At 50.2% G+C, this 27,163-nt stretch overlaps 1 protein-coding gene across 5 annotated transcripts; it reads left to right on the top strand.

Moving 5' to 3' along the window:
- The first annotated feature begins 1,211 nt into the window (after positions 1-1,211).
- MLPH (melanophilin) lies at positions 1,212-26,907 on the top strand. Of its 5 annotated transcripts, XM_079311018.1 has the most exons (17): positions 1,475-1,779; positions 5,726-5,947; positions 7,066-7,202; positions 8,657-8,695; positions 9,268-9,362; positions 10,010-10,138; positions 11,702-11,888; positions 13,065-13,207; positions 16,480-16,563; positions 18,185-18,376; positions 20,524-20,709; positions 22,445-22,600; positions 22,696-22,788; positions 22,949-23,014; positions 23,139-23,196; positions 23,951-24,048; positions 25,005-26,907. In XM_079311018.1, exons 1-17 carry the CDS (start codon positions 1,670-1,672, stop codon positions 25,029-25,031), a joined length of 2,022 nt encoding a protein of 673 aa, XP_079167144.1. In that variant the 5' UTR covers positions 1,475-1,669; the 3' UTR covers positions 25,032-26,907. The 5 variants fall into 5 exon arrangements, with proteins under 5 accessions (XP_079167146.1, XP_079167144.1, XP_079167145.1 ...); XM_079311020.1 differs by lacking the exon at positions 20,524-20,709 and having other exon boundaries at positions 1,212-1,779; XM_079311019.1 differs by lacking the exon at positions 16,480-16,563.
- Positions 26,908-27,163: the final 256 nt, after the last annotated feature.

Genomic DNA, 27,163 nt, shown 5'->3' on the forward strand with positions numbered 1-27,163 from the left:
TAAGCCAGCCCATTTTAGGGGTGCTGAACACTTGCATTTTTCACATTTTCATTGCACGGCAGGCCACATCTTCCTGATTTAACGCGACCTCTTTATCCTTTCGGAGGAGAACGTGTTGGGATCTGGGGCGGCCGGGGCTCCTGGCGGGACTGCAGCGGGAGGCCCTGGGACAGGGTCTGGTTGTGATGTTAATTAGTGGCTATTGACCGCTCCCTGTTCGGATGCAGTGGGGCGCAAGGGCTCTCAAGCACGCTTACATAAGGACCTGCCCAACTGATTGCTGGCTCCTGCCAATAAACCGATTGCTTTTGTCGGGACCTCTGCTAGACGAGGAGCTGGAAATCAATTTCTGGCTTCCAGAGAAGATCATGCATTCCCTATATCCAAAGCTCAAACACTGCATCTGTAGTCATCACCTTTCCTGCACAAAATCCATCCTAATTTGGATTCAAAATGCTTTTCTGGCTCTGCTCGTAGAGTTTAATCTAATCTTTGTTTTAAGTGAGTTACCAGGGTGGATAATTCCCTGTACCCCTGGATGGGCAGCAGGGATTTTAGTCCCACCAGGCAGAATAGTTTTCCTCTTTGGTCTTGCCATTTTGCTCCCTGTTTACATTCCTATCAGGGAGGGGAAAAAAAAAAAAAAAAAAAAAAAAAAGAAAGAAAGAAAGAGAGTACCATCAATATGTGCTCTGATGGTGAGAAATGGTTTTACTTTAATAACGTAGACACAGAGGGAGTGTTTCACAGAGCAAAAGAACAGCCTCAGTAGTCGGATATATATTGCAATTTATCTCTCTTTGGCTGTGTGGTGTATTTAGCACTTTTCTTAAAATCTTGTCAAACCGTCTTTACTTGCTCAGGGCAAACGAGGGAAGTGCAGCGTCCCAATTAACCTGTTTGCCACGAGCAAAACTCAGCTGTCCAAATTGCTGTGAGAGCAATGCAGGACGCCAGCCTCTGGTGTTGGCGGCGCGGGGGGAAGCCAGGTGCGCTTAAGTTTTCCTTGCAAACTGCTGGTGGGGGCAAAATCTGTGCAGCGAGATCACGGAGGGGCGGCTGGGGGACAGAGCATCCTGGTGGGGGCAAAATCTGTGCAATGAGATGACAGAGGAGCGGGCTGGGGGGCAGAGCATCCTGGTGGGGGCAAAATCTGTGCAATGAGATGACAGAGGAGCGGGCTGGGGGGCAGAGCATCCCGCTGGGGCAGGAGGCACCGCGCTGGAGCCGGTCCTCCCGGGCGTGCAGGCACAGCTCCTCCCGGGGATGCTCCACTCCCTCCCAAAGCCCGTGAGCCTGCCTTTCCCCGGGGAAGGGCTCCCTTTCATCCGCACACCCTGCACCGAGCAGAGTAAACATCACCCGTAGCCCCAGCCAGGCGGGCGAGGTCTGGAGCGGCTGCGGCTGCGGGCAGGACCCCGGGGGAAGGCAGGGCCGAGGAGTCCCCGCAGCCGATAGGCACCGTGCCAGCCCTGCTGGGCGGCCAGGCTCGCCCGGCAGAGCGGCTGCGGTGCTGCCAGGAGCCGGCTGGCCTGCCCGCAGCTCTGCCCCTGTCCGGTTATATGGGCAGCCGCGGAGGTGGGGCTGAGCTCTTCCCCCTCCGTCAGCAGCATCCCAGGGCACGGGACAGCCAGCGCTCGGGGTAGCGAGTAACGGGATCGGCTTCGACATGGGCAGGAAGCTGGACCTCTCCAAGCTCACCGATGAAGAAGCCAAGCATGTTTGGGAAGTCGTTCAGCGGGACTTTGATCTGCGGAAAAAAGAGGAGGAACGGCTGGAGTGAGTATCCCTGAGCTGAGGGCAAGCGAGCCAGAAGCTCGGGTCCCCGTGGGCTGGAGGGATGAAACAACCTGCTGAGGCTGTGGGCGAGGAGGGACGGCAGGAGAAAGCCCAGCACGGTTAATAGATTACGTTATCAGCAGCAAGGTGACGCATTCGGGCAGCAAAGGTGCGAACTGGCGCCGTGCCACCGGCAGCGATGCGGATCGGTGACACCGCCGCGCTTTATGGGGACAAACAGCAGGAAATGCCTCTGTGAGGCTCGGGGCTGCTGGGGCTCTCAGGGGAAAACTTCACCTGGGAGCAGAAGATGGGATTTGGCTCACTTGGTTTTGCTTCGTGTGTTTAGGGCAGGAGTTTTCAGTGGGTCCTGGGAGCCCTCAGGTCCCTGAAGAATCCTGAAAAAATAACTGAGAGGAGTAACAAACTTAGTACTAGTAGTAAACTTATTTTAGTAGCCTTATTTATGCAATACAGGGGGCTGCGCTGTCCTGGGCAGGTTTTAGGGGCCCACGGAAAAGAAAAGATTGGGGAAAGATTGAAAATCGCTGGAGCAGCAAACTCTATGAACTTCTAAGTCTTTATAAACAGGGCGTTGGACAAAAGTGCTGTTCAAAAAATGTTCTGTCAGATCAGATTAAATTTGGAGCATGAGAAATCGCAGGGGTTCAGGTTTTGCTCATGAACTACATCAGATGCTGAACTTAATAATGCCTTAACATATTTCAAGAAGCTGCAGTGACCCTCTTCAGGATCTGGCCAAATTCTCATTATTCCAGAGGAGTGGTCCATGCTTTCAGACTGGGCTTGGGCAGTGCTGCACTCCCACTGAGCCCTCAGACCCTCCTAGCTCTGAATTTTGTGAGCCAGGGCTGGTGCTGGTACCGCGACAATGCCTGGAGACCAGGAGCTCATTAGTTCCTCTATTAGATCCAAAATGAGAGGTGAAGGGTGATAGCCATCCTTGGTTTGGGATATCTGCCTCCCCCAAAACCTTACCACCATGGGAGGCTCTACATTTACACCACTGGCTACAAGAAACTCTCTGTCGTGTATTTTCCTTCCCCCTGATTACTTTTTTTCTTGCCTAAGAAAAGCCAGCTTGCGTGGGAGGCAGAGATAATTCAGTATCATCATCTACTGCCTTCCTCTGCTGGTAGCTCTGAAGAGCAGGAAGGAGATCAGACACGGGCATTTAAAAAAATTATCACCCTGCAAAGGGTGAATGTCTCCCTTGTGATGCATCTGAGCTCAGCCTGGAGGGAGGAGGTGGAGACCTACACTGCTGTGCCCTACAGCAAAGAATTGGGCGAGGTGAATTCCTTCCTTACTGACCTTGGCGCCAGACTGGCTTATCTGGGTCCTCTCTGATGCCCAGGAAGCTCCAAATTGAGTGCCATGCTCTGGGAGATGCAGGATGGGGAAGATCTTGGGATGCTTCTACCCAACTGCTGTCCCTCCTCCTAAGGATCATTTCCCCTGGTTTCTTATTTTTATCTTCTTCTTTAATCGTGCCCTGCAGAGGGCTGGCATTAAGCATTCTGAACTACAGAAATTTCTGTACTTTCTGAATAATTTCTGCAACCAGACCACCAGTCTGGGAAAGTATGCCACATTCCTGAGTGCTGGACATGGAGCTGCACAAGAATGTTCTGCCTGTAACAAGCTGGGACATGATGTGACATTATGGGAGACCCTGCAGCCATTCTCTCTGTGCTCTGACCAGCCCCATGCATTTACTTTTCTATTCATTTACTTTTCTATTCATTTACTTTTCTATTCATTTACTTTTCTATTCACTGGGCTTGTCTCAACCTGCCAGCCTTGATGAAATGTCCCATCCACCCCTTCCCCAGCTTGGTCTTTTTCTTCCCTTTTTGCTGCTTCTCTGCATTTTGTTTTTGGCAGAAGCTATTCACCAACAAGAGACAAAGGCTTCAAACTGCACAGGCATGTGAGGGCAGTCCTTTGCCCAAAAATTTAAATAATGGTCATTTTGAGGGGTCTCTCCCTGATTCTTTCCTGAAACATCCACGCCCACAACCCCATTTTTGGGGGATGGCTCCTTACATCTCTCCTGGAGCTCTGTAGGTCCAACCCTGCTGCAGCTGGCATCCCAACAGCACAGATTTATTCATTCTGCCGTGAGCAGAGCAGGGAAGGGGCTGGCTGGTGCTCCTGCCAGCAAGAGGAGACAAGAGCTGTACGGTTCCTGCAGGTTTTAAACTGGTTTGGCTGAGACTCTTCCTTCCTTTGGCAGGTCTGGTGGGTGAGGGAGAGGTGAAGGGATCCAACCGGTCTCTGGGAACCAGAAAAAGCAGTTCCAGTAAAAAAAGATCGGATCCTGCTGGCAACAGCCTTAGCACGGGAGGGAAAATGAGTACTGAGTCCAACCCAAGGGTTTTCTATTTGAGGGTTTCTTTTCAGAAGTCACTTAAATTTACTGCAGGGACATTTGCACCAGTTTATCCAAATCACTGCTAGGACGGTGAACAGCTGGTTGTACAAACCAGGTGCCCAGTTCTCTGTCTTTATACTGGTTTTTACATCTCCCAGATGTAAATGCAAATTGGTGTCACTCCTGCCTAACCACAAACAGAGGAGTGACACCAAAAAAATGTGTCTTGTGGTGCACTGGCCAGAAAATTCTTCCTCAGAAAAAAAAAAAAAAACAAAAACAAGAGCTGAGCCCTAATGTGCAAACTGATTAGGTTAAACAGAGATTAGCTTGACTGACATGGTTGTCCTTCCCCCTGCCAGTCACACCACTGCTGCCAGGGCCAGCCAGGCTCCTGCTGTGCTCACCCAGCTCCTCCTGTGGTCACCCCGGCGTCAGTCCGGCCCTGGGAGCATCACCAGCGCCTCGTGGTCCACTCTGTGATCCTGAAGCAGCCTCCAGACCCTGATTGCTCGAGGGTTTTAACCCAAGCTGGCTTCTGCTCTGCAAAACACAGCTTCCTAACCCTGTCAGGAGAGAAAACAACTTTCTAGGACCTTCCCCACAAGTCAAACATTTTCCTCTGGGCCATGGCCCCAAAGGCAAACATACCTGAGGTGGTGCGTGGCACGGGCAGCAAACAGAGAGTTTTGGGCAGTGCAGGGGGCCCCCATCAGCTTGGCAGGAATCTCAGCTGTCCCCAGCTGCTGCTGGGGCCTCAGACTCATGCAGGCACTGCTTCCCATGGGAACCTGCTCTGGCAGCCAGGTCTGGATAGCAAAGGAAGCCTGCAGGGATGCACTGCCAGGTGAAGGTGCTCTTGGAAAGCCCTTCCCATTCATGGGATTGTCACAAGCATCTCCTCCTGCTGCATCCTCTGGACAGCCAGAACCTTGCTGCACATAAGTTAATAAAATTCTCTGCTGAATTGTTAGCACTGGAGGACTGTATTAAAAACCCCTTTTAATCCTTCTTAATGCCAGATTTCTTTTCTTCTCTCTTTTATTTTTTCCTCCCCTCTTTTAAACTAAGAATTCCAGAAAGATTTTAATTCTCTGCAGGACTCCAGGCTTGAAGATTGTGTCAGGTTGGGATACAGCCACAGGGCTTGAGAAGTGCCACTCTTTTGAGGTTCCTGGCAATTAATAATCAACAGCCTGTGAAACAAACAGAACAGGTTTTGGCACAATCACTTCTTTTTCTTTTTTTAAAAGACCCTTGTGGGTCCTGTTCAACTCAGAATATTCTGTGATTCTAATATTAAATTAAATCTAATATTAACATCCAGACCTGAATCTGGAGCCCACTTTGTTGTTAGCTTATTTAACTCGTGATATGTTATTTATTAGATTTGCCCTACAGCTGTTTCCACAAGCTGCAGACTTGCAATGTTCCCTGGAAAATCGTTCCTGAAATGATTGTGGCGTGATGGGCTTTGCCATGTGAGAGTTTGCAGTGAGATGATAACAAACTCGAGTTCCTGCTTTTTGGGGGGGGTGTTTTCTGCAGGGAGCTGAAATGCAAGATCGACCAGGAGAGCAGCAAGAGAGAGTTCCTGACCAATCAGTCCCACCTCAATGAAACTCACTGTGTGCACTGCCTGCAGCCCTTCAAGTTCCTGCTGAACAGCAAGAGGCAGTGCCTGGACTGCCACTTCTACACCTGCAAGAACTGCAGCCGCTACAACAAGAAGGAGCAGGGCTGGGTCTGCGACCCCTGCCGCCTCTCCAGGTGCTGCTCCTCAGGGAATCACAGCATGCTGGGGGCTGCAAGGCACCCCAAAGCCCATCCCACTCCACCCCCCTGCCCTTCCACTGTCCCAGCTTGCTCCAAGCCCTGTTCAACCTGGTCTTGAACACTTCCAGGCATGAGGCAGCCACAGCTGCTCTAGGAAACCTGTGCCAGGGCCTCACCCTTCTCACAGGGGAGAATTTCTTCCTTATATCCCATCTAACCCTGCCCTCTGGCAGTGGGAAGCCATTCTCCCTGGTCCTGTCACTCCAAGGTATTGTCTCCAGTCCCTCTCCAGCTCTTCTGGACCCCTTTAGGCCCTGGAGGGGCTCTAAGGTCTCCCCAAAGCTTTTTCTCCTCCAGGTGAACACCTCCAGCTCTCCCAGTGTGGCTCCAGAGCAGAGGGGCTCCAGTCCCCAGAGCACTTTTGTGACCTCTTCTGGGGTCATTCCAGCAGCTCCACTTCCTTTTTTGGGGGGCTCAAGAGCTGGAGGCACCTCTGCAGGTGGGGTCTCACCTGAGTGGGGCAGAGGGGCAGAATTTCCCACTCCCCTGCTGCCCACACTGTGGGATCAGCCCAGCACACGAGGGGGTTTCTGGGTGTCAGTGCACATTTCTGGCTCTTGTCAACACTCTCACCCTCCAGCACCCCCAAGTCCTCCTCCCCAGAGCTGTTCCCAAGCCATTCTCCACCCACCCTGTATATTTGCTTGGGATTGCCCCAAGCCAGGGGCAGGACCTTGGCCACATGGGTTTTTCACAGCCCCACCTCTCCAGGCTGTTAAGGTCCCTCTGGGTGTCATTCCTTCCCTCCAGCATGTGACAGCACCACACAGCTTGGTGTGTCAGTGAACTGAGGAAACACTCAATCCCACTGAGTCACCAGCATATATATTAAAGAATTCCAGTCTCCATATCAGCCCCTGGGAACACCACTGCTCACTGCTCTGCTCTGAGGGAAGCTGAGGCACAAGGTGAGCCTCAGGGATGAGACTCAACAAGACTTGCCCAAGTCTTAGATGCAAGCATGCTGTGTTTTTGTTAAGATAACAGTTTTTTGGGTGCGGGTCTGCTGAGCTGGAGTGGCTGAGCTGGGTGTTCCTCCTCTCTTTGGGCAGGATTGTGAAGATTGGCTCCCTGGAGTGGTACTACGAGCATGTGCGCTCCCGCTTCAAGAGGTTTGGAAGTGCCAAAGTGCTGCAGTCCCTCTATGGCAGGCTGCAGCCAGGCCAGGGGCTCAACTCTGCCTTTCTGGGTGAGGAATGGCTACTGCTGCACGTGGGGAACCTGTGCTGCACCACCCTGGGGTGCATCAAGAGGGGAGCAGCAGTGGTGTTGCTACTCTGGGTGTCGTGGGGTGCTCTGAATATCTCAGGGAGGAAGCAGAGTTGTTCATTCAGACACAGGGCAGATGTTCTTCATGGCTTTTCTACTGCCAAGTCTCAATTTTTTACCACAGACTGGAGAATTTAAGGTCATTACAGTTGGAAAACACCTCTAGATCATCCAGTCCAACCCAATACTACCAAGACCACCTCTGAAACAAGTCCCCAGGTGCCAGATCAATGTGGTTTTTGAACACCTCTAAGGATTGTGGTTCTACCACTTCCTTGACCACTCCTTCAAGGAAAAAAAAATCCCTAGTACCTCATGTTTAATTTTAAAGTCCTGTGGTTTGCAAGTACGTACATTTGCACTTTTGGTTGGTTTGGTCTTTTTGGTTTTTTTGGTTTTTTTGTTTTTTTTTTTTAATTTCTGGTCTTTTCATCACAAAACTTGTGGAATTAACCACAGTTTAATCTGTAGGATAAAGCCAAGCCTCATTTTTTCCCCAAGACCTGATGATTTTTATAACCAACCTGATTATCCCCTGGCATTGACAAAACTGTGCCAAAATTAGTGAGCTTACCTGTCACTGTAACTGTTTTCTTCAGAGCTTTATGGACTTTCCATATTTCTGCTTTTGGTCCAAGACTGTATAAATACATGATGATGTTAATACAATGTTATTTACTTGCCAGCTCCTATTTGTCATGCATAGAGCTCCTTCTCCTTGGCCTATTTCCTTTGGAAGCCAGTGTGGAGTTTATTCCCATCTCGAAGAGCCACAGAAAAGTTTGCACACATACCATCGACATGACTTGATTCAACTGCTCCAATCACTCTTTTAGCCAGACCACTCATGGCAGAAATAGCAGAAAAAGAAAATTAATGGACTGAGAGACAATCCATGCATTGTTTGCACCAAAAATGCATCAGAGCACAGAAAAACCCAACCAAGCGTGAGGGTAACAGCGCCTTGGGCTGCTTTAAATTGAGATTCTGATGCCTTTTTCAAAGGGAAATGATTTTGTTGTTTATTACTTCATTAACACCAGTGAATTGGCTTGACCCTCGAGCAAGCAAGAATCTCCTCCTGGGATGTATCTCTGGCCATCTGCAGTAGGCTGTGCCTTCCCCTGCAGCTCCCAGGCATGTTGCATCAGCCTGGGGAAGCTGTGGCAAGCAGCTCTTTGACTTTTAAAAGTCAAGTCCCATCTCCAAGTGCCTGTTTTGTTCTCTCTAAAGAACCTTTTTAACCATTGTTTCTTGTGATGGCTAGAGAAGGAAAATTCCAGTTAGCAATGGCTCTGAGGCTTGCTCTGTGCTGGAGGAACAGGAAGAAAATGTGATTATTGATTTTTTCCCACCGTTTTTCTCTTTGTTTAGGTCTTCATGACAGAGTTTATAGCCTGCCAGACATTAACAGTAAGTAAAAAAGGGGATTGCAGCAGGAGGCTTGCAGTTCAAGCAAGGTTTCCAAAGTCTTTTTGGGTGTGAAGACAAGCTGTGGAGAGCTTTGGAGTGGTCAGAAAACAGGGAAAAGATTCCTACACTACAGGGAGATGGACTGTAGTGCTCAGCTCCTGCATTGTGGTACATCTGGGGTCTGCAAGGGCAGATTTGGATACAACAGGACTTTAGTTAGATGCCAAACTTGAAGTTTGCAAGCACTCATTATCTCCAAGCAATGGGGTCATTGATAAATAAAGAGCTGGCTGATGGGCATCAGGAATAACTCCTGAGCCTTGAAGCACTGGAGTGCTCTCTGTGGTACAAGTGGTCCTTCACTCCACATCTGTGATGGTGCACATCTGGCAGGGGAAGCAATGAGAGGCCAGCCAAGCCTTTGCAAGACCAAGCACTAAAAGTGGGTCTCTGCAGACATAACACTTCAGAGTGGTCCTTCTAATCTGTAATCTCTGAGAAGCATGGCCTGGCCTGCAGGGACACTGGTGTGAGCACCAGGGTGGGACTCACCTGCTGCTGTGTCCCCTCAGGGGAGTGCCAGCTGCTGACCAGCTGTGAAGCAGGGGATGACAGCGATGAGGAGGACAATGTCCTTCGTGGAGCTGAAGCAGAGCACTACAGCAGAGTAAGTGTTTGGCTCTGGAGCTGCCCCTGCCTCAATCTGTGTGCCTGGCCTGCCTTGGGTGATGGTGGTGGTGGCTTTCTGTGCCACTTTCAAAGCTGGGCCTTTCCCTCTGTGTTTTTTTCTCTGAGATAAGCTCCTCTCCTAGTTTGTGTAAAAACAACTGTGTCAGTAACATCATAAATGCTCATGTCCTAACACTGTAGGTGTCACCAACTAATATAAAAGTCCCAGCTCCTCCTTGGATAATGAGAACCCACCTCCCAAATATTCAGAGAGATCCTTTCTGCATGCCTGCAACATCCTTTCTCTGAGGATGGGGAGATGGTTCAGGGCTCAAAAGTATCACCTGGATCTCTCTCTGAGCTGTAACCTAGCTCAGCTTTCCCAAAGTGCTTTTATAAACCAGGAGAGAGATTCTCACTCTGCTTACAGCAGCAGTCCTGAGCCAGAGGCTGTGGAAATCAGGAACTCACTTTTCCTTGCCTTTAACACAAGCACACGCTGCACCTGGCTCTCTTCAGTCAGGCCCAAGTCCTCTCTGCAAAAACCAGAGCAAACTAAGGAGAGAAAGATCCTCCCTCCCCCTTTCCTCAAGGTCAGCTGTGTCTTACACTGAGTTTTCCTCCCTTGCACTTTCTGTGCTAAAGATGTGCAAGACAAAGCGGCTGCTGTCTGTGCATCCCTTTGATTTCGAGCTGGACTCGGATTACTCTGCTCAGTCTCGCCGCCAGTCTGTGCAGCTCTCTCCAGCAGCCAGCAGCCCGGATGCTTTCCAGGTACTGGGACACTCCTGGAGGGCTCCTCTCCTTCCTTCCTCCTTCTCCTCGCTTCCTACCACTGCTCCTGCAGCCTCAGAATTCCTCCAGCTGGTGTTGGGAGGCAGAGGTGCCAATCCCTGATGGCCATGGCTGCTTGCAATCTCTTTTTCCAATGGAAGACCTTTGCCTCAGGCCAAGTCAAGAGCAGGATATCTGATCCAAGAGAGGGTGAGTGCTAAGATGAGACAGCAAGAGATTCTCTGGCTGTGTCCCTGCAGATTTCCTTGCTCTCTGCAGATAGTCGTTTTCTTGTGTTGTCCCAAGGCTATGGGACACACCCTGGTTTCCAGTGAGTTCAGTGCTCAAGGGATTAAATGAAATCAGGTTCTTCTCCCATGTTACCATGCAGCTTGGGGCTAGGATTTCCATGTGGGGGCACTGGGGTGCAGCTGGCAGCAGCTCCACGAGGCACACAACCTCTGTGAGGTTGAGATGAATCCCACAGAGCCAGCGTGAGTGAGGGCCAGTCAAAGGGATGAACACTGGGAGGACAAAAACTGCAGGAATGCTGGTTTCTTCTAAATAGGAGAGTGGATGTGCCTTAGTATCCAGAGCTTCTGGCCAGGAGCAAGACTCAGATCCAGACAGTGCAGTGAGCTGTGCCCTGAGATCCCACCAAGGGATGACCAACTCCGCCTTCCAGCTCTGGGGAGGAACACAGATGTGGCAAAAGGTCTGAGAGGCTTCAGGTCCAGCTTTTTTGGCCACTCCTGTTTGCCTTTTCTGGTGAAATTTCACCTTTAAAATACTAAACAGCTCCTTCTTTTCAATAATGCTCTGATTAATCTCTCTTCTTGGGTAGAAATAGGATGTGCTGAGATCTGTAACAACAAATAAAATAAATCTGCACAATTCCACACAAAATTATTAGAATTTGGGGGAAATTATTAGATCCCTCTTTTTGTTTGTCTTTTCCCCCTCTTTTTGCAGCAGAATTCAGTGTGAGGGCTGGCTTCTGTCAAATTGTATTGACAGATTACAGATTACGTGAGCTGGTGGCTGTTTGAATAAGTAGAAGGGGAAGGTGTTGTAAAAGACCAAGGGGTGTTGCAGCGTGGCTGAAGGAACTCTGTGCTTGTAAAAATTACCAGTGCCCCCTGGCAGTGAAGGGAAGTATTGCTAAGGGTTCAGCAGGCAAGTAAAGCCTTTAAGTGGGATTATTAGAAACTTTTCTATTTTATATAAATATAATTGGCATTATAAAAGGCTAATCTATGCATATATTGAAGAATGAAGAGGGGAGCTCATAGTGAAGGTCAGGAGAGATAAGGAGCTGTAGAATCATAGAACAAGTTGGATTGGAAAGACTGTAAAAATCATCTCATTCCACCTCCTTCCACTATCCCAGGTTGTTCCAAGCCCTGCCCATCCTGGCCTTTGACACTTGCAGGGATCCAGGGGCAGCCACAGCTCTACACTTTTCTTACTTTGGGGACCCCTGAGCTGGAGGCAGCACTACAGCTGGGGTCACACGAGTGGAACCTCCATGGTCAGCTGCTCAGCAGCATCCTCAACTCTCAGTCCTTCCCAGATTTCCCCAACTCAGCTGAAGATGGCTCCCAGGAGTCCAGGATCACGGATGCAGACCTGGTATTCCACCATGTCCTGCAGGAGCCAGGGGTGAGCACTCCAGAGCAGCACTTCAGCACAGAGGTTCGGCTCACCCTCAACGCACGCAGGAGGAGCCTGGACAGGAGCACAAAGCCTGGTAGGTGTCCTTGCCTAAATTCCTCAGAAACCCCAAAACCTGGTAGGTGTCCTTGTCCAAGTTTCTCTTGTCTCCTCTTGGAACAAATACCCAAATACCTGCAAGTGTTGGACCAAAGTGAAAACATCTTTGGGTTTTTTTCTGAACAACCTCAAAGCCATGAAAAGCCTTGAGGGTCAACACAATTTATCCATCTGCAGAAGGGATTTTTCTTAGGGAAGACTCTTGCTGATGTTGTTTAGTTGTAAAAGGGCTGATCTTGTTCCCAACAAACCCAAAGGGGTGTTCCTAAGGTGCCCATCCCTTTCATACCTAGTGGTGGTTTCCTGGGTAGAAACTAGATACAATCAAATGCACACTGTTAGATGTTTTTCCCGCTGCAGGGAGGAGTTCAAATCAGTAAAGGATATTGTGGCTGCAGAAAACTTTGAGTTTTTAGGGGACTTGGACTAGAACTGGAGGTTGCTGAGTGGCATCCTTGTATCTGGGCAGCATACATGGGTAGGGTGAATGACCTGTGGATTTGTGAGTTTACAAATGCCCTCTAAGAGGCAGAATTTGCCTCTGTTTTCCCTGCAGTGATGGCAGAACCAGGAGGGTTAGATATTGGCTTGTGCATATGCAAATATAACATGCATATGCAAGTAGAATATATCCTTCTGTGCCTCCAGTGGCCTGGCTGTATTTTCAGGACATTTGGGAATGCTGGGTAGACTTTAATGTGGCTGTTTAAATTCCCATTCCAAATGCTGCTGGAGCACCACAGAAGCAAGGTCCCCACACGTTAGCTCTGTTTTTTCTCAGTGTTTTTGACTCATTTGAAATTCTCCTTTACACAGGAGACTTTCCACTCTTTTAGAATGCTCCATCCTAGGCTGATACCTCTCTAGGCTGAACCTAAACAGGCAGTGCACAAAGGACAGCATCCAAACCTGGGCTCCCACAAAATTGGGAAGGCAGTAGAGGTTTTTTGGTGGGGGATCTGGCTGTCCAGAGCATGACAGCAAGGTGGATGGTCCCTCCTTAAACTTGGCCTGCTTTGCAGAAACACCCCCTGCCAAAGGGTAGGAAGTCAGATCTGGGGACATGCCTCATTATTTGCCTGTCTTAATGATGGAGCCAGTGTCTAGGAAGGGACTCAAGGGTGTGAATGGCTTGTTCCTTTGTCTCTCCCAGGCATGCCCCGGGCCCGGTACTCAGCAGATATGGACACCTCTGATGAGGATGTGAAGGGAGCCCAGCTCCCAGTCCACCCACCCCACGTGAAACGCAGGAACAGAGCCTCCTCCCAGGAGAACATCAGCCACTCCTCAAACCAGGTACCCAACAGCCTCTCTGACACCGTGGCCATGTCCCTCTTGCTGCCTCTGAGCTGCAGGGTGGTTCAGAGGAGAAAACCAGCAATGGCCAGCTGGGGTGTGCTGTTCCAGTCTCAGCAAAAAGAAAACCAGGCACTGGTTGATGCTTCCCTCTGCCCATGCCGTCCTCACAATGACAAACCTGCCTTTGTTGCAGCTCATTTTCCAGCTTGTCCTTACTAATCTGAGTTACTTGTGGGTTACTGTGTCTCCAGAAAGGTTTTTTTTTTTTTTTTTTTTTTTGAGTGTACCAGTGCTTAATAAGCAGATAGAAGTCTGGAAATGGATATTTAATAAGCACCAAGATCCTTCTCTTCCTTTGCAGTGTGTTCCTGCCTTGGTAGGACTGGGTCAGGATGACCAGTCACATCCCTCTCCTGAGTAATGGTAATGGGGAGAACAGCCTAAATACAGGTGTCAAACAGGGTCTAAGCTTGTGTTTTAATTGTCAACAAGGACCTGCTCTTCCTGGTGCTGTCTTTGCCAGTGGTGGGTGGTGAGGATGGTAAAACTGATCTGGTTGCTCACATCTCATGAGCAGCAAAATGCAGGGTGGTGTTTGGCTACAGATGCAGGGGCAGAATCAGTCTCCTGTCTCACAGCTGGTAATTTTGCATGTCCTGGAGCCCTCTTTCGGTAATCAGTGTGAGGTCTGTGACCACAACCATCCCTCAACACCACACTTCATGTACATGGGTAGGGAAAGCTTCTCTTTGCCATTACTCCTGTGGGCACAGGCTTTAATTAGTAAATGCCATTCCTTCCTCAGTAAATGGGAGAACCCTGGACTGGGTGTCCTTAATGAGGCCACGGTGTGTTAGGCTGAAATGTGCACCATGCTTTGCTGTGGGGAAATGGGGCCAAATTCCTACCAACACCTCCCACCACTTCCTGCAGGAGCTGGGCAGCTCCCACTTCAGGCTGTGGTTTGCTGCCTCACACCTGGAGGAAGGCTGGTGTGGAGCATTGTCACCCTAATGGTTACGAGGCATCTCCTCACTCCCACTTTACCCAATTTGCTCTGGTGGCAGCTGCTCATTAGCTGAAATAGCTCCCCATCCTCCCTGCCCTTTGTGCTGCTGATGTGTTTACAGCCAGCAACCATCCTCCCACCCAGCCTGCTCCTCACCCAGCTCTGTGCTGGGGCAGGGTGCAGAATCATGTTTGTTAACCCTCTATTAAATCCCATAGCCTGGCTTGACATGCAGTGTTGGTCCTGGCAGGCAATTCGAGGACATCTGAAGGTTTTAAGAGGTGGAGAACTCAGCTCTTTGACCACACAGATGAAAACTCTTTTCTCCTAAAACTACCTTAGGGGCAAGTTTGTCAAAACGTGGTTGATTTGAAAACCACTTTTGTTTTAGCTCTGAAGAGGATACAGTGCACAGTCCCAAACACAAGAGACTTCATTTCTCCAGTAACAAAATCAGGGGCTGTTCCCTAGTCCTGTGACAGCAGCAAGGGGTAATTTCCCCTACCTGATGTTGTGGGCTGTGCTTTTAAGTTTATTCACCTTAAAATTTGTAATTCAGAGCGCAGTTTGCCAGCCTTTGTCACACTGAGAGAGGTGCAGGGTGACCCAGTCTGTGCCCTAATGAGGTGCCCACCTTGCATTAAAGCCAGTCTTGGCTGGGAAGGAGAATGAAGCTTTTCAGCTCCTATGCTGGTAGATATCCACTAATATCAACAGCCTTGGGCTCTGATCTCTCCCAGCCTCTTCCTGATGGAGATAGGGCAGTGGTGACTCCTGGTTTGTCACCATCTCTGAGGCTGATGGGCCATCACTGAGCCATGCAAGACTCAGGCCTTAAACAGGACTGAAAAACCACTTAGCAGTGGGCTGAAGTGCTCCATGCCAGTGGGTTTAATGCTGCTTGGAGATGCTTTCAACTCCGGGTGGTAATGGCAGCTCTGCTCTCCACAGTGCCAGGTTTTTATATTCATCCTCCTTTAAGCAGATGCAATCATCCCTAGCTGTTGTGAGGGTTTAATTAATCAAACCCTGGCAAGCACAAAAACTAAGTGAGAGGATGGAAATTGTTACAAAAACAAAGCCTGCCCCTCACATCTCTTTGTTATCACCTTTGCTTACTGCTTCTGCTGCTTGCTCCCCTTTGAATGGACAGAAAACACTCAGCACAGCAGTGATGCACTGGCCCTGTCATAAAACAGGCAATATTTATCATCATTTATGTTTTATTTGTCTGGATCAAAGGAGAGAGATTTGGTTTTTTTTCAAAGAAAGAAAAACTTCAATTTCTAAAGTGGAGGAAAAAAAAGCTTCTTTTAATGTTTTCAGTGATCATAGCTCATAGAGACGTTTTGGTTTAAATGGATCTGAAAAATATCTCATTCCACTCCCCTGCTGTGGGCAGAGACACTTTCCACTGTCCCAGGTTGCTCCAAGCCCTGCCCAGCCTGGCCTGGGACATTTCCTAGGGGCAGACACAGATTCTCTGGGCACCCAGTGCCTGTCCCCACCCTCACAGGGAACAATTTCTTCCTCACAGCTAACCCAAATCCACCCTCACCACAAAGGTTTGCCTTGCTTCTCGAGCAAAGAAAATAACTTCTCCTTGATTTCCAGGGATTTGTCTGTCTCTAATTTCCCTGCCCTTCTCTCCATGCCCCATTTTTAGTCAGAAGAGTGAGGGAGAAGAGAGGGCCAAGAATCTGAGTGAGTCAATGCCCAGAAAATTTCAAAGTGGTGGGGAAAAATTTTCAGGTTTGGTTTTTCTATTTGGATTTTTTCATGGGGAAATCTTGCTGCCTTCCTTCTTCCTCTCCACCACTGTGCTGACAGGCATGTGATGGGGTGAAAACAGCTTGAAAAACATGTTAGTAGGAAGTGAAAATGGGTATTGACTTGAATTTGGGGCAGCATGGGAATGATGGTGAGATGGGTGTCTTCATTACAGGCTGGTGCTTTTATTGGTGATGGGGGTTTACATTCTCTGCATCAAAGCTCCAGATACTTTGGTGGGAGTTGTGCTGGTGGCTCAATGTTGCTTGGAGCTTTCCAGATTTGAGACTGCTCTGCACCTCCTGGAGCTTACTGGCATTTTTAAGACATTACTTAAAAGATAATATTTCTGAATGTCTTTTAACCCTGCCCACGGTGGCAGTGTCCTGCTGCTTGCTTTCCTCTGCTGGCTGCACTGTTTCCTCACTGTCCTGGCAGTGGTGGCTGGTCTGTTCTCTCCTCTCTTCCCTCTCTCTCCCCTTTCCTGTAGATCCATGAGCTCAACACTCGCATGTCCGCAATCGAACGCGTGCTGAACCGCTTGGAGGAAAAAATCCTGATGCACTCTCACGAGGTAATGGGGCAGGAATCCTGCAGGGATGGAGCCTGGCATCTGCTGGTCCGCTCCCCTGGCCACTGGAGAGGCTCCTCTGAAGCAGCAGCATTGCAGGGATAGACAAAAATCATAGGAATATTCAAATTGGAAGAGATCTCTAAGATCACTGAGTCCAACCATTCCCCCACCACTGCCAAGTCTGTCCCTAAGTGCCAAAAGTGACCTGGGATGTTGGAGTTCACTCCTCTGCTTTGGCCTTGGAGGCTGTTCTCCAGTTCCACCTGATGCAAGCATTGTATAGCAGGAGAGAAGCAGCAGGAAATTTAACCCATTTTCACCCTGATACTTTATGAAGTGCAAATTTCAGGAGGTTTTTTAGGTGCTGTCTGTATCTGCAGAGCTGTGACAGCTCATTTGAAATCATGGGACACTCAATGAGTACCTGTGAGGAAGGCACCAGCTCATGGTGACTGTGAGAGCTGAGTCAAGGAGCATTTCTGTATCTCTTCTGAGCTGCCCTCATCTCACCATGCCATCCAACTTGGAAGAAAACAGCTAAATTAAGTTAAAGCTGAGCAACAATGTAGAATCTGCAAATGCTTAGACCGTTTAACATTGATTTTTGGGTTTCTAGTTGTAGACTGTGCACTCTTTTCCTTCATGTGAACCCATCACCACTCTGGCAGCTGATGGCTCAGTAGAATGGATGGTGATAATTACAGGCAAGGCCCCCAGGCATGGATGAAACAATGCAATTTCTTTTTTCTTTTTTTTTTTTTTTTCCCTAAATTTCATAATGGGGGATGGCCATGGTTTTAATCATTCAGGGTTTCCATCAGCAGAGGTTTTCACAGTGTCAGGTTCCCACACTGTATTCCCATATCCAGGGCAGATCAGAGCACAGGCAGTGGGTCTGTGGGAGAGGCTGAGGTTAACTATGAAGCAAAGCTTTCCAGCAGAAAGGATAGTCCTGGAACAGGTTTTCTGGGAAAAAAAATTTCCTGCTGCAGATGCCACTGTTAAAAACAGCTCAGCCAAAACCCCACCAGATATGATGCAGGTAATCGTATAATGCAGGGGTCAGCAAGTTCAGGAACTTCTGGAGGTCTCTTCCAGCACTGGGAGTTTAATAGGATTCTTCTCCAGCTCCCATGAATTGCACCTAACAATGAGAGTGGGTGGCAATGTGCCATCTATGCTACAGGGAAATTTGCTGTGTGGTTTCTCATCCCAAATGAGATCACTCAGAGGTTCCAGAAGTTACCTCAGGGAGTGGCAATTCCCATTGCTGCCTCCATCTCCCTGGTGGACCTTGTTTCTGGGTTGCTGTGATCTCCTTCCTCAGAGTCACCAGCCATGCCATGGTTCCTAATGAAAATATGATGATTTTTGGCCCCAGATTCCTCCTCCCCACCTTTTTAAGGGTGGAGAAAAGAAAATTTTCCATGGAGAAAACCAAGCAAGTTGTGTGCTTGGGGAAAATGGGAATGGAGATTCTTTAGGGCAAGGGTTTGTGTTCCTCAGTGAGGAGCCCTTGGGCTCTGCTGCTCCCTGGGGTGGTTTAAAGTCCCTCTGTGGTCACACTCCTGTTGTCCACCACAGGAGGCTCTCACACTGCTCTCTCCTTCTGCTCCTCCAGTCTCCAGAGTCCCACACTGATCCTGATGCTGAGGAAGAGGAGTTGAAGAGGAAGCTGGAGGAGCTAGCCAGCAACATCAGTGATAAAGAAGTCTCTTCTGATGAGGAGGAGCGTGAAGAAGAGAAGAGAAGAAACCAGAAGAAACCAGAGACGAGCTCCTCCAGTGATGGCATGGCCAGAGATGTAAGAAAGGTAATCTGTGCCCTGCCACCCACACCATTCCAGGCTGCATCCATCATTCCTTCTGCTCTCCGTGGTTTTACACCATAAAAACATGACTTTTCTTCTGATCCACACCTCCACCAGGGCTGTGTCTGTACCTGCTTTAACAATGTGAAGGGTAGGGAAGTCCCAGGGTGTTAGACCTGGGCATTTCCCCTTGTAGGCTCTCCCAGTCTCACCCAAGAGTCAAAAGAGTTCTTGCAGGCTACTGCCTGTCATGGAGAGGTTCACAACCTCCACATCTACTCAAAGGAGTTATCCCAGGATCTGGGAGTCACTATGGAGAAGAGTCCTGGGGTGGGAGAAGAGTTCAGTGACCAGCAGCCTTTGTCAGGCACCTGCTACAGCCTGAAATATCTTTTCCACAGCTGGACTCAGTGCTCCTGAGTCCCTAAATCCCTGATCCCACCTGCACTCTGCTAGATCAGCATCTCACATTTCCAGCCCTGTGCTGGCTCCTGTCCCTGCTCAGTGGTGGGTGACCTGTGGGGACAGGGGTCAGGGAGAGGAGGACAGGTCACAGCACCTCTGCACAGTGTCCCCAGTGGTGCAGAGGCTCCAAGATGATCCATTAGCACAGATGGAGAGGCCAGCACTCCCTGTTGGGTCTCTGAGGTTTGTCCATCCCCTCCCTCCTGCCTTGGCTGTGGAAGGGGGATGTGTGCAATTGCTCCAAAAGGCAAAGGAAGGGAGCTGACACCACTCTCCTCTCCTGCAAATCTCCATTCACCTGAGATTGTGGTGACTTTCATGATGCCATGAAGCCTCCCTTTAATGTGCATTTGTTCCTCAGCCTCCCAGCACAAAATCTGGTGGGTTTGGGTACCATTTGCTGTGCTCCCATGCCACTGGAGCAGCAGTGCCTCCTTACCCACAGCATCCTTTGCTGCCTCCTTTTTCCTGAAAGCTGCTTTCAGATTATTGCTGCAGCCAGACTTAACTTCTGGATTGAACCATCTGCATCATCTTAATAACCGTTTGTAAATAAGTGCAGATAAGTGATAGCTCACTGAGCCAAGGTGACAGTTTCTTTTTGAGCTGATCTGCAGCAGACAGAGGCTCAAACCCCGAACTGTTTGTGTGGTATCAGTGTAAGATTCTGGTTTCTTATGAAATGAAGCTTGGATCCTCCAGATTTGCTAGTTTCTTTGCCCCCCAAACCTGCCATGAAACAGGAAGGAGTATTGAGACAGAAATGTGTGTAGTAGCTGAACCAGCCTTGGTTAAAGGCTGTCAATGTGGATGATGTCTAACAGCAACTTTCCACATACTTGCAACAGATCCAGGTTTGGATTTTGTGTGATTCTGAGGGATTTTTGATATGAGGATCCTCCAGTCAAGAGGAAATCTTCTAACTGGGGGAGCACTGTGATGGAAGCACACAAACCTAATGGAAAATGTGAAAAAAACCTCTGCTGTACCATGAAGGCTCCATAAAATGATAAAAATATCATCTGGACTGAGTTAGCTGAGTTCTCTGCAGGAGCAGCTCGCCTGGAAGTACATGCAGCTGTAAACACAACCAGCACATATGTCACCCCCATCTCCTTGGTTTCTAGGGAATTATCAGCTGGGAGAGGGATGATGAGCTCCTTGGGCCCATTCTGACATGTGTTTAGCACCTCATCAAGCCAAGGGCAGCACTTAGGGGCATTATTGTCACCAGCCCTCCTTAGGGTGGGGAGAGAGGACATTAGGTTCTGGCCGTGTGGCAATACAATCATTTTATGGGCTCGGGTTGTTTTTATTCTTTTGCCACGAGCTCAAGGAGTTGTTTGCATCCCTGCTCAGGCCCGCTGAGGTGTAAAGCAATATGCTGCAATTAGATCTTAAGTGCTGAGTAACCCAGCGGCCCTCAGGTGCTTCCAGTGAGGGAAACATCCCTCCATAACCTCATTTCCGAGCTTTTTGGGGTGACTTCTTTTGTCACAGCTGAGATCAAAGCTGCATCCCTCTGCTGGAGAGCCCTTCAGGAGCGGTGTAAGCCTGTTAATCACCACTCCTCCCTCTTCCCGCAGGAGGTCTGCTGCCCCTCTCACCCCTGTGCTGTTTTATACACCACATTCAAATAACATCCGTATTTTTTTCCCCCCCTCCCTCCGCTTTGGCTCTCGCAGAGGTCGTCGGCTCAGGCTTTGAGTGAGATCACAGCCAAAGTGCTGAGAGCCATAAACGCCACGGAGGAAGCGGTGTGGGAGTCCCTGCATGGAGAGAGCCAGGGCTGTGCCCTGCCTGCAGGGCAGCTTCCAGCCCTGCCAGATGGGAGAGAGGTGGCCGAAGTGTACCGGGAGCTTGAGGAAAATGTAAGGCTCCCCAGAGCTTTTGGGCAGCAGGGGGTTGGCAACACAAAGAAATCCCCCCTCACCCCCCCAAAAAAAAAATTCTTGTTAGCTCTGGAAGGATGGTCAGCAGAGGGATGAAAAAACTGGTCTTAGAGGATGGCACAACAGCAAAAGAAGATGCTCAGTCTTGTGGCTTTCCTTTTCTTGGTTCCTGTGTCCCATTCCCTTCAGCTCCTCACCAGCACTGTGCTTATCAAAGGCTTTATGAACCTGACCCCCCCTCTTCACCAAGGCTGCTTGTGCCTGGGGCTGATGGGCTCGTGCAGGTGACAAGTTCACAGCCAGAATAATCCCCCTGCAAGGTTTGTGTGACCCCAGAGCACTGACAGCTTTTTTAGCCATACAATCTCATAGCAATCGATCCCCTGTGTAAATGGTTTGCACCCACAGTGCCCTGTACCAAGCTCCAGAGACATAGTTCAAACAGGGTTGGATCTCCATCTGGAGGCTGGGTTTTGCTGTAGGGAATATCCTGCAGTGGGGAGCAGGGTTTAAAGGACACTCTGTGGCTCATCTCTCACTGGGGAAAGCTTGTGAGTAAAAGCAGGCAGCTGCAATCCCTGGGTGTTTTCTGGCCAAATACAGCATCCCAGGGGAAAAGGGTTGGATGCATGAAGGTTTTGGGGTTCCCCCTCTCTCAAGAGAAGGGATAGGGCTGGGAAGGATGTGAACTTTGGGCTCAGTGCTGCTGCTGCTGTCATTTGGGGACAGGGGTGACAATGTCCCTGGGAGGTGTGTGTCATCCTGGCACTCCCTCGGGGATCCTGGCTGAGTCACAGCTGCCTGGCCACTCTGTTGTCCTCTCCAAGGCATGCCACCCACCTTGGAGGGCACTGGAGGAGTCTCATGGGCCAACAACAAATCCCTGTGACTCAGGTTGGGTGGTGCATGGCCTTAGGATTTGCACAGGGATGGGTGGGAACCTCTGGGAGTGTGGAGCTGTGATTTGGGTGGATGAACTGTAGTTCAGTGCATGCAGAGGGCTCCTGCCAGGCAGTTTTGCACAATGCCCAGCCCAGGGAAAGCTGAGAGGGCTGGAGGAGCAGCAACTGCTGTAGAGATCTTGGGATCAATCAGCAGAACAGTGGCCACATGTGATCATCTGGTGTGAATACTGATGTGTTAATGTTTCCTGAGCTGCCTTGCTTGGATCTGTGTCCTTGTAGTAACCTGGGAGGAAACAAGTGGCAGTAAAGCCAGAGATTTTATTGGGATAGATCCTGTTACCTTTCTCTAGGCAGCAAAGGGAGCATGGTGCAGGCTGACCCTGCTCCCAGCAACACAGCCACCCTTACAACAGACTGAGCAGGTTTGGAAAGTCAGCTTGTCTCCTTCCCAGCTCTGCCCTCACAGGACACAGCAGCCTGAGCTGGTTTGCAGGTACCTGCTCTCCCTCTGAGCACACTGCACAAAGTGCTGCTGCTTCTCGAGCAGGTCACTGAGTTTTGGTCCTTCCTGTGCTCCCATTGAACCTCTTACCACTTCACACTGTTAGTAATTGCCCTCAAAAAGCCCAGGGAAGGGAGAAAATGAGATGGAAAGCCGTGTCAGAGCTGACTGGTACTGTCTGTGCTGCAAGGCAAGGCAGTCAAAAAAGAGCTGCAGGAGCTGCTGCTTCTGGGCTGCAGTCACACCAGTAGAGAACTCCAGGGAGGTGAATCCTTCCATGCAATTTTCCCCTTTTTTAATGTTTCAGGTGTACCTGACTGCTGGGAAGACCTACCAGCTTGAGAACACCCTGAAGGAGCTTGAGGAAGGGGCTCAGCACAGTGGCACTACAGACTCAGAACTGTCAGAGCTGGAGGACAAAGTGGCCTCAGCAGCTGCTCAGGTGCAGCAGGCAGAGAGTGAGGTGAGAGCCTGGCTCTGACAGGTCAGTGATGGCAAACCAAGCCACTGATGGATCCTCCAACCACCACCTGTCTGTCTTTTCTCCTCCTTCTAAAGATTTCAGATATTGAAACCCGAATTGCAGCCCTGTCTGCTGCAGGGCTGACAGTGAAGTCTGTGGAAAAGGCCAAGAAGAAGTCCAGTGTGCAGGTGAGCATGGAGGGTGCTGGCTGTGATGTGTGTGCCCCCCTGAGCTGTAGCTGCTGCCCCTAGGTGCTGGGAAGGGCTGAGAGCCATTCCCAGCTCTCCCCTTGCTGCCTGCTTCTCCTCTTGCAGCCCCAGAGACACCTCTGCCTTCCTCTGTCCACAGGCTGCCCTTCTCCATTCTCCTGATCCTGCCAGCAGCAGTCCTGGGGAGTCTTTGGATGACATTAAAGTGAGTAATCACTTTCATTAATCACAGGCTGTGATCTCCAAGGGGCTGCCATCAAAGCAGTGACCTCAGTGGAGACCTGTGCCCTCCCATCCCTTCCCCACAGCAGAGCTCCCTTCTCTTGCAGGCAATGCCTGGACTGCAGAGGTTCAGGAGGAAGTTCAACAGCCCCCTGGAAATCACCAGTAAGGAGCAGGGCTCTGCCTGTGGGAGATGGGGACCTGTGGGTGGCTGGGCTGGGCTTTGGGGATGCTGATCCTTTCTCTCTCTGCATCCAGCTGTGTGTGTGCAGTGGAGCCCCCTTCCCTGTGCTCACAACCTGCTGTGGGACAGCCACAGGAGAAAGCTGTGGTGGATAACTGGGAAAGGACTGGGGCAGTGATGGGACAGCAGAGATCAGGCTGAGGGGGCTGAGTCCTCCAAGAACCAAACCAGAACTTCTCTGCAGCCACCCCAGAGTCCAGGGATGCACCATGTGCCTTCATCCCATGGACTCTTAGGCCTCAAAGCCTCACCTAAGCCCATCTTCTCCATTTCTTGACTATCCTGGGGAAGGTATCCTCCCCTGGATGGCATGTCCCACCCCTGGAAGTGTTCCAGGCCAGGTTGGATGGGGCTTGGAGCAACCTGGGCTAGTGGAAGGTGTCCCTGCCCATGGCAGGTGGGTGGAACAAGAAGGGATTTCAGGTTTCTTTCAACCCAAACCAGGCAGTGCTCTGAGAAGCTGAGCAGCAGCAGCACCTGTCTCCTTGTCCCCAAAGTGCTTCCTTCCCACCACCCTCCCGGAGGGGGAAGCGCCGGGACGCGTCGAAACTGCGGGGGATTTGCAAACCCCAAGAGCCCTGATGGGTTGGCAAACCTCAAAGAGCCCTGGCGGGTCAGTGACACCTCTGGTGAGGTGGGTGAGCAGCTGGTGGCCTCCCCTGTCCCCCCCTGCAGGTTTGGATGACTCCTTCGAGAGGAACTCGGCGTACCGCGGCTCGCTGACACAGAGGAACCCCAACGGCAAGAACAGGAGGGTGGAGCGGCTCTTCGCGGTACGGAGCCCGCCCTGCTCCTGCACTTTCAGGCTGAGACAGCCCTCAGCTCAGAGTGGGTGCTGCCTGCTCAGGGAGGGATGCCTGGGCACCACCAGCACCAGGGAGGAGCATCTTGGAATTCCCTCCGTGGGATTCCCTCCCTGCAGTGGCAGCTAGAAGGGACAAGGAGTGGGCGGGTTCTTTGGACTTCTAGGTGCTCTGTAGGCACCTAACTTTGGAGCTGTTAGACTCCTAATCTGAGCTTTTAGGTAATCTTACATAAGCAAAGCAGCTAATAGTTTAAAAGGTTATTTATTACAAAGCACATTTTATTACAAAGCACATCAGTCTCAACAAGCAATGGCAAAGCAGCTGGCAGTAAGCAAATGGCTGAAGCCCTGTCAAAAGCCAATGGCTAAAAGCCAGAATGGTTAAAAGTACCAACTCTCCCCAATACATGGTCTTAGCTTGTTAGAAAAAATCCTATATAAGACACAAATTTGGGCTACCGTTCCTTAACTTATTAGAATTTTAGTTTTTTAGCACACCAGGTTATGTATAGAATTATGCATACAACCTATCTTGTTCCACCTGAAAATGTAGGCAATATTCTTACTATAGCTCTATTTTGTTTAAGTCCTGTCTACAACTGTGGGCCTGGAGCCTCCACTGAAGATATCAGTATGTTTCAACCTTCAGTAGAACACTCACTGCTACTGTGGCATTTGAAACCTTTCACTTACTAAAAGCATTAGAACTCACCCTAAAACTTAATAATTTACTTTTGCTTAAATGTCTTATGTGTGAGTGGCTTAATGTACTTCAGTCTATCCAAAGGCTTTAATTCAATGCCTGCACTCTGATTTCTCTCTGAAGAGTTCAGAGACCCCTGGCTCACTGACTCCAACAAAGGAGCACGCTGGGTTGCCTCAGAGTGGGTGGTGGGCTGAGGTTTCTCCTTCTTTGCCTTGCAGAAGCCTGTGATGACCCACCTGTCCTGAGGAGAGGGCACCTTCTGCTACTGCATTTCAGAGAAGATACAAGACCTCAGCAAAGCAAAGCCTCTTACAGCCTTCCCTGCAACTCTTTCTCCTCCTTCTCCTGAGCCCTTTCTCTCCCTGAAAGCCTGGACAGGAAGGAAGCCAGAGGCCATGGGCAGGAGCCCTTGCTGGGAGTTGGTGGGAAGAGGAGCAAAGCACTGGGGTGCAGACTTGTGGCCAGGGGCTGTCTTGGGAGAATGCTGGAATGAGACCTTGGGTTGGGGCAGCTCTTTGGTACTGGGTCAGCCAGGGGGACCAGAGAGGTGCAGAGCAGGGGTGGCCTCCTCAGAGGCAGCTGGATGTGACATCCAACACAGGGACAGGGCAGGGACACAGCCCTCACTTGGCAAAAGCTGCCAGTGCCTGTCCCTGCTTGGAATGCCCTTAGGGTTCCTCAGGCAGGAGAGAGACCCAGGCATCCCAGTGCTGGCATTCACATCCTGGTGCTGCTCCCAATTCCCTGCCATGTCCCACGGAGCTTTGCTTCCCTTCCCTGGGCAGCAAAGCAGGATGAGAGCAGTGCTGGTCCCCTCCCAGACAGCACCTGCTCTTTGCAAACACCTGCTGAGGCTTCTGCCACCTGGGGATGGGAGTGAGGTGAGGCCTGAGGGCAGCAGTGCCAAGAAAAGTGGGAGGAAAAGCTGGAAGGCTTGTTTGGGATTGCTTTGCTTTTCCAGCTCTTGAGGATCCCTCCACTCCACGTGAGGCTGTATCAGCAGGCAGCAAGCAGAGTGTAGGTGCTCCTCTGCTACACACAGGGGTCAGCCCCTGCCAAGATGCACTTGGTGCATGAGCATGTCCCCTGTTCCTGGTGATGGCTTTGTAGAGCCTCTTAGGACCACCTCATTCATTGGAGTGGCTGTGATGATTTTGGGGGCTGCAGCAGCCCTGGGCTTCTGGTGTCACCCCCACCAGCTCCCCCAAGAAATTTGTTTTCCTCCAATATTCAACTCTCCACATGCTCTAGGCCCAGTGGATCAGCACCAGCCCCATATCCATGACCAGAGCACCAGGATGGGCAGAGGGTTGCCTTCCCTTGCAGGTCACTTTGGAAGAGGTTTTGTTTGCCCAGTCCCTGTCCTGTACAGCCCCCACTTTCCTCCCTCCTTCCTTCCTTCCCTTCCTCCCCAGTGGGAGAAGTGGGGAGGATCTCACAGCTGCAGCAGGGAAATCACATCAATGCTCAATCCTCTCCATGGCCACCCAGGCTGGATCATTTTAGGCAATTCCTGTGCATCTGAGCTAAAACCACTTTAATTACAAGCAGTAGGGTGAATTCTCATGCAAGTAACACATTTGTTTGGCTTTGCTAGTAGTAGAGGCTGCTAACTGCCTAGGAATTGCTCCTGTGGTCATCCCAGAAAGTACTGTGAGTCCATAGTCTGGGCTTCCCAGCTGGAAACAAAACCAGTTTCTTAATTTAAAATGAAATCCTTCTGGCCTGAAGCTCAGAAGGGTAAGTGCAAACCTCTGCTGTCACAGAAACTCTCTCAGACACTGCAGCTTCAGCAGATCCAGCTCCTGGCTGTGCTGGGATGGCAGCTCCTTGGCTGGGAGAAGGGAGCTCCACCAAAATCATCCAGAGGGTTTTCCCACCCTTCTAGCATCAAGGTTCATCCCTCACCCCAGCCCCATCCCTTGCTTGTCTGGTTCCAGCTATAACTCAAATCCTTCCATGCCTGACCCTGTGCAGGACCCTCAGCACTGCAGACCAAGGCATTGCTCAGTAGCCACCCACGCTGCTCTTTGCTGGTTTTCTGACCCATTTGCCTGTGTAGATTTTAATAAATGTACACTACTAAATCATGCAATAAAGACAATCTTGTGTCCAGAACCACCCACCCATTTCCCAGTCTCGGTTTTGTTCAGCACACTCGAGCAAAGGCTCCTTTCCTCCTGAACCCAGTCTGGCAGCTGAAGCCACAAGAAACACAAGCCCACAGAACTAAGGGATTGTTTTAAATCTGTGTTAAAATAGCAGCAGCCCTGGGGTAGAGAGAGGCCTGCTGAGCCCAGGGTGTATATTTCCTCTCCCAAAGCCCGAGGTGGGGCAGGCTCTCCTCTCTTTCAGTCCTTTCCCTCTGCTGCATATC

This window comes from Erithacus rubecula, assembly GCF_903797595.1.
Source record: "Erithacus rubecula genome assembly, chromosome: 8".
Lineage (NCBI taxonomy): Eukaryota > Metazoa > Chordata > Aves > Passeriformes > Muscicapidae > Erithacus > Erithacus rubecula.

Coding starts and splice junctions, on each gene's coding strand:
- MLPH (XM_079311018.1), top strand. CDS start 1,670: ATGGGCAGGAAGCTGGACCTCTCCAAGCTCACCGATGAAGAAGCCAAG. Junction 7,203..8,656: donor GCTCAACTCTGCCTTTCTGG/GTGAGGAATGGC, acceptor CTCTTTGTTTAG/GTCTTCATGACAGAGTTTAT. Junction 24,049..25,004: donor GGGTGGAGCGGCTCTTCGCG/GTACGGAGCCCG, acceptor TTTGCCTTGCAG/AAGCCTGTGATGACCCACCT.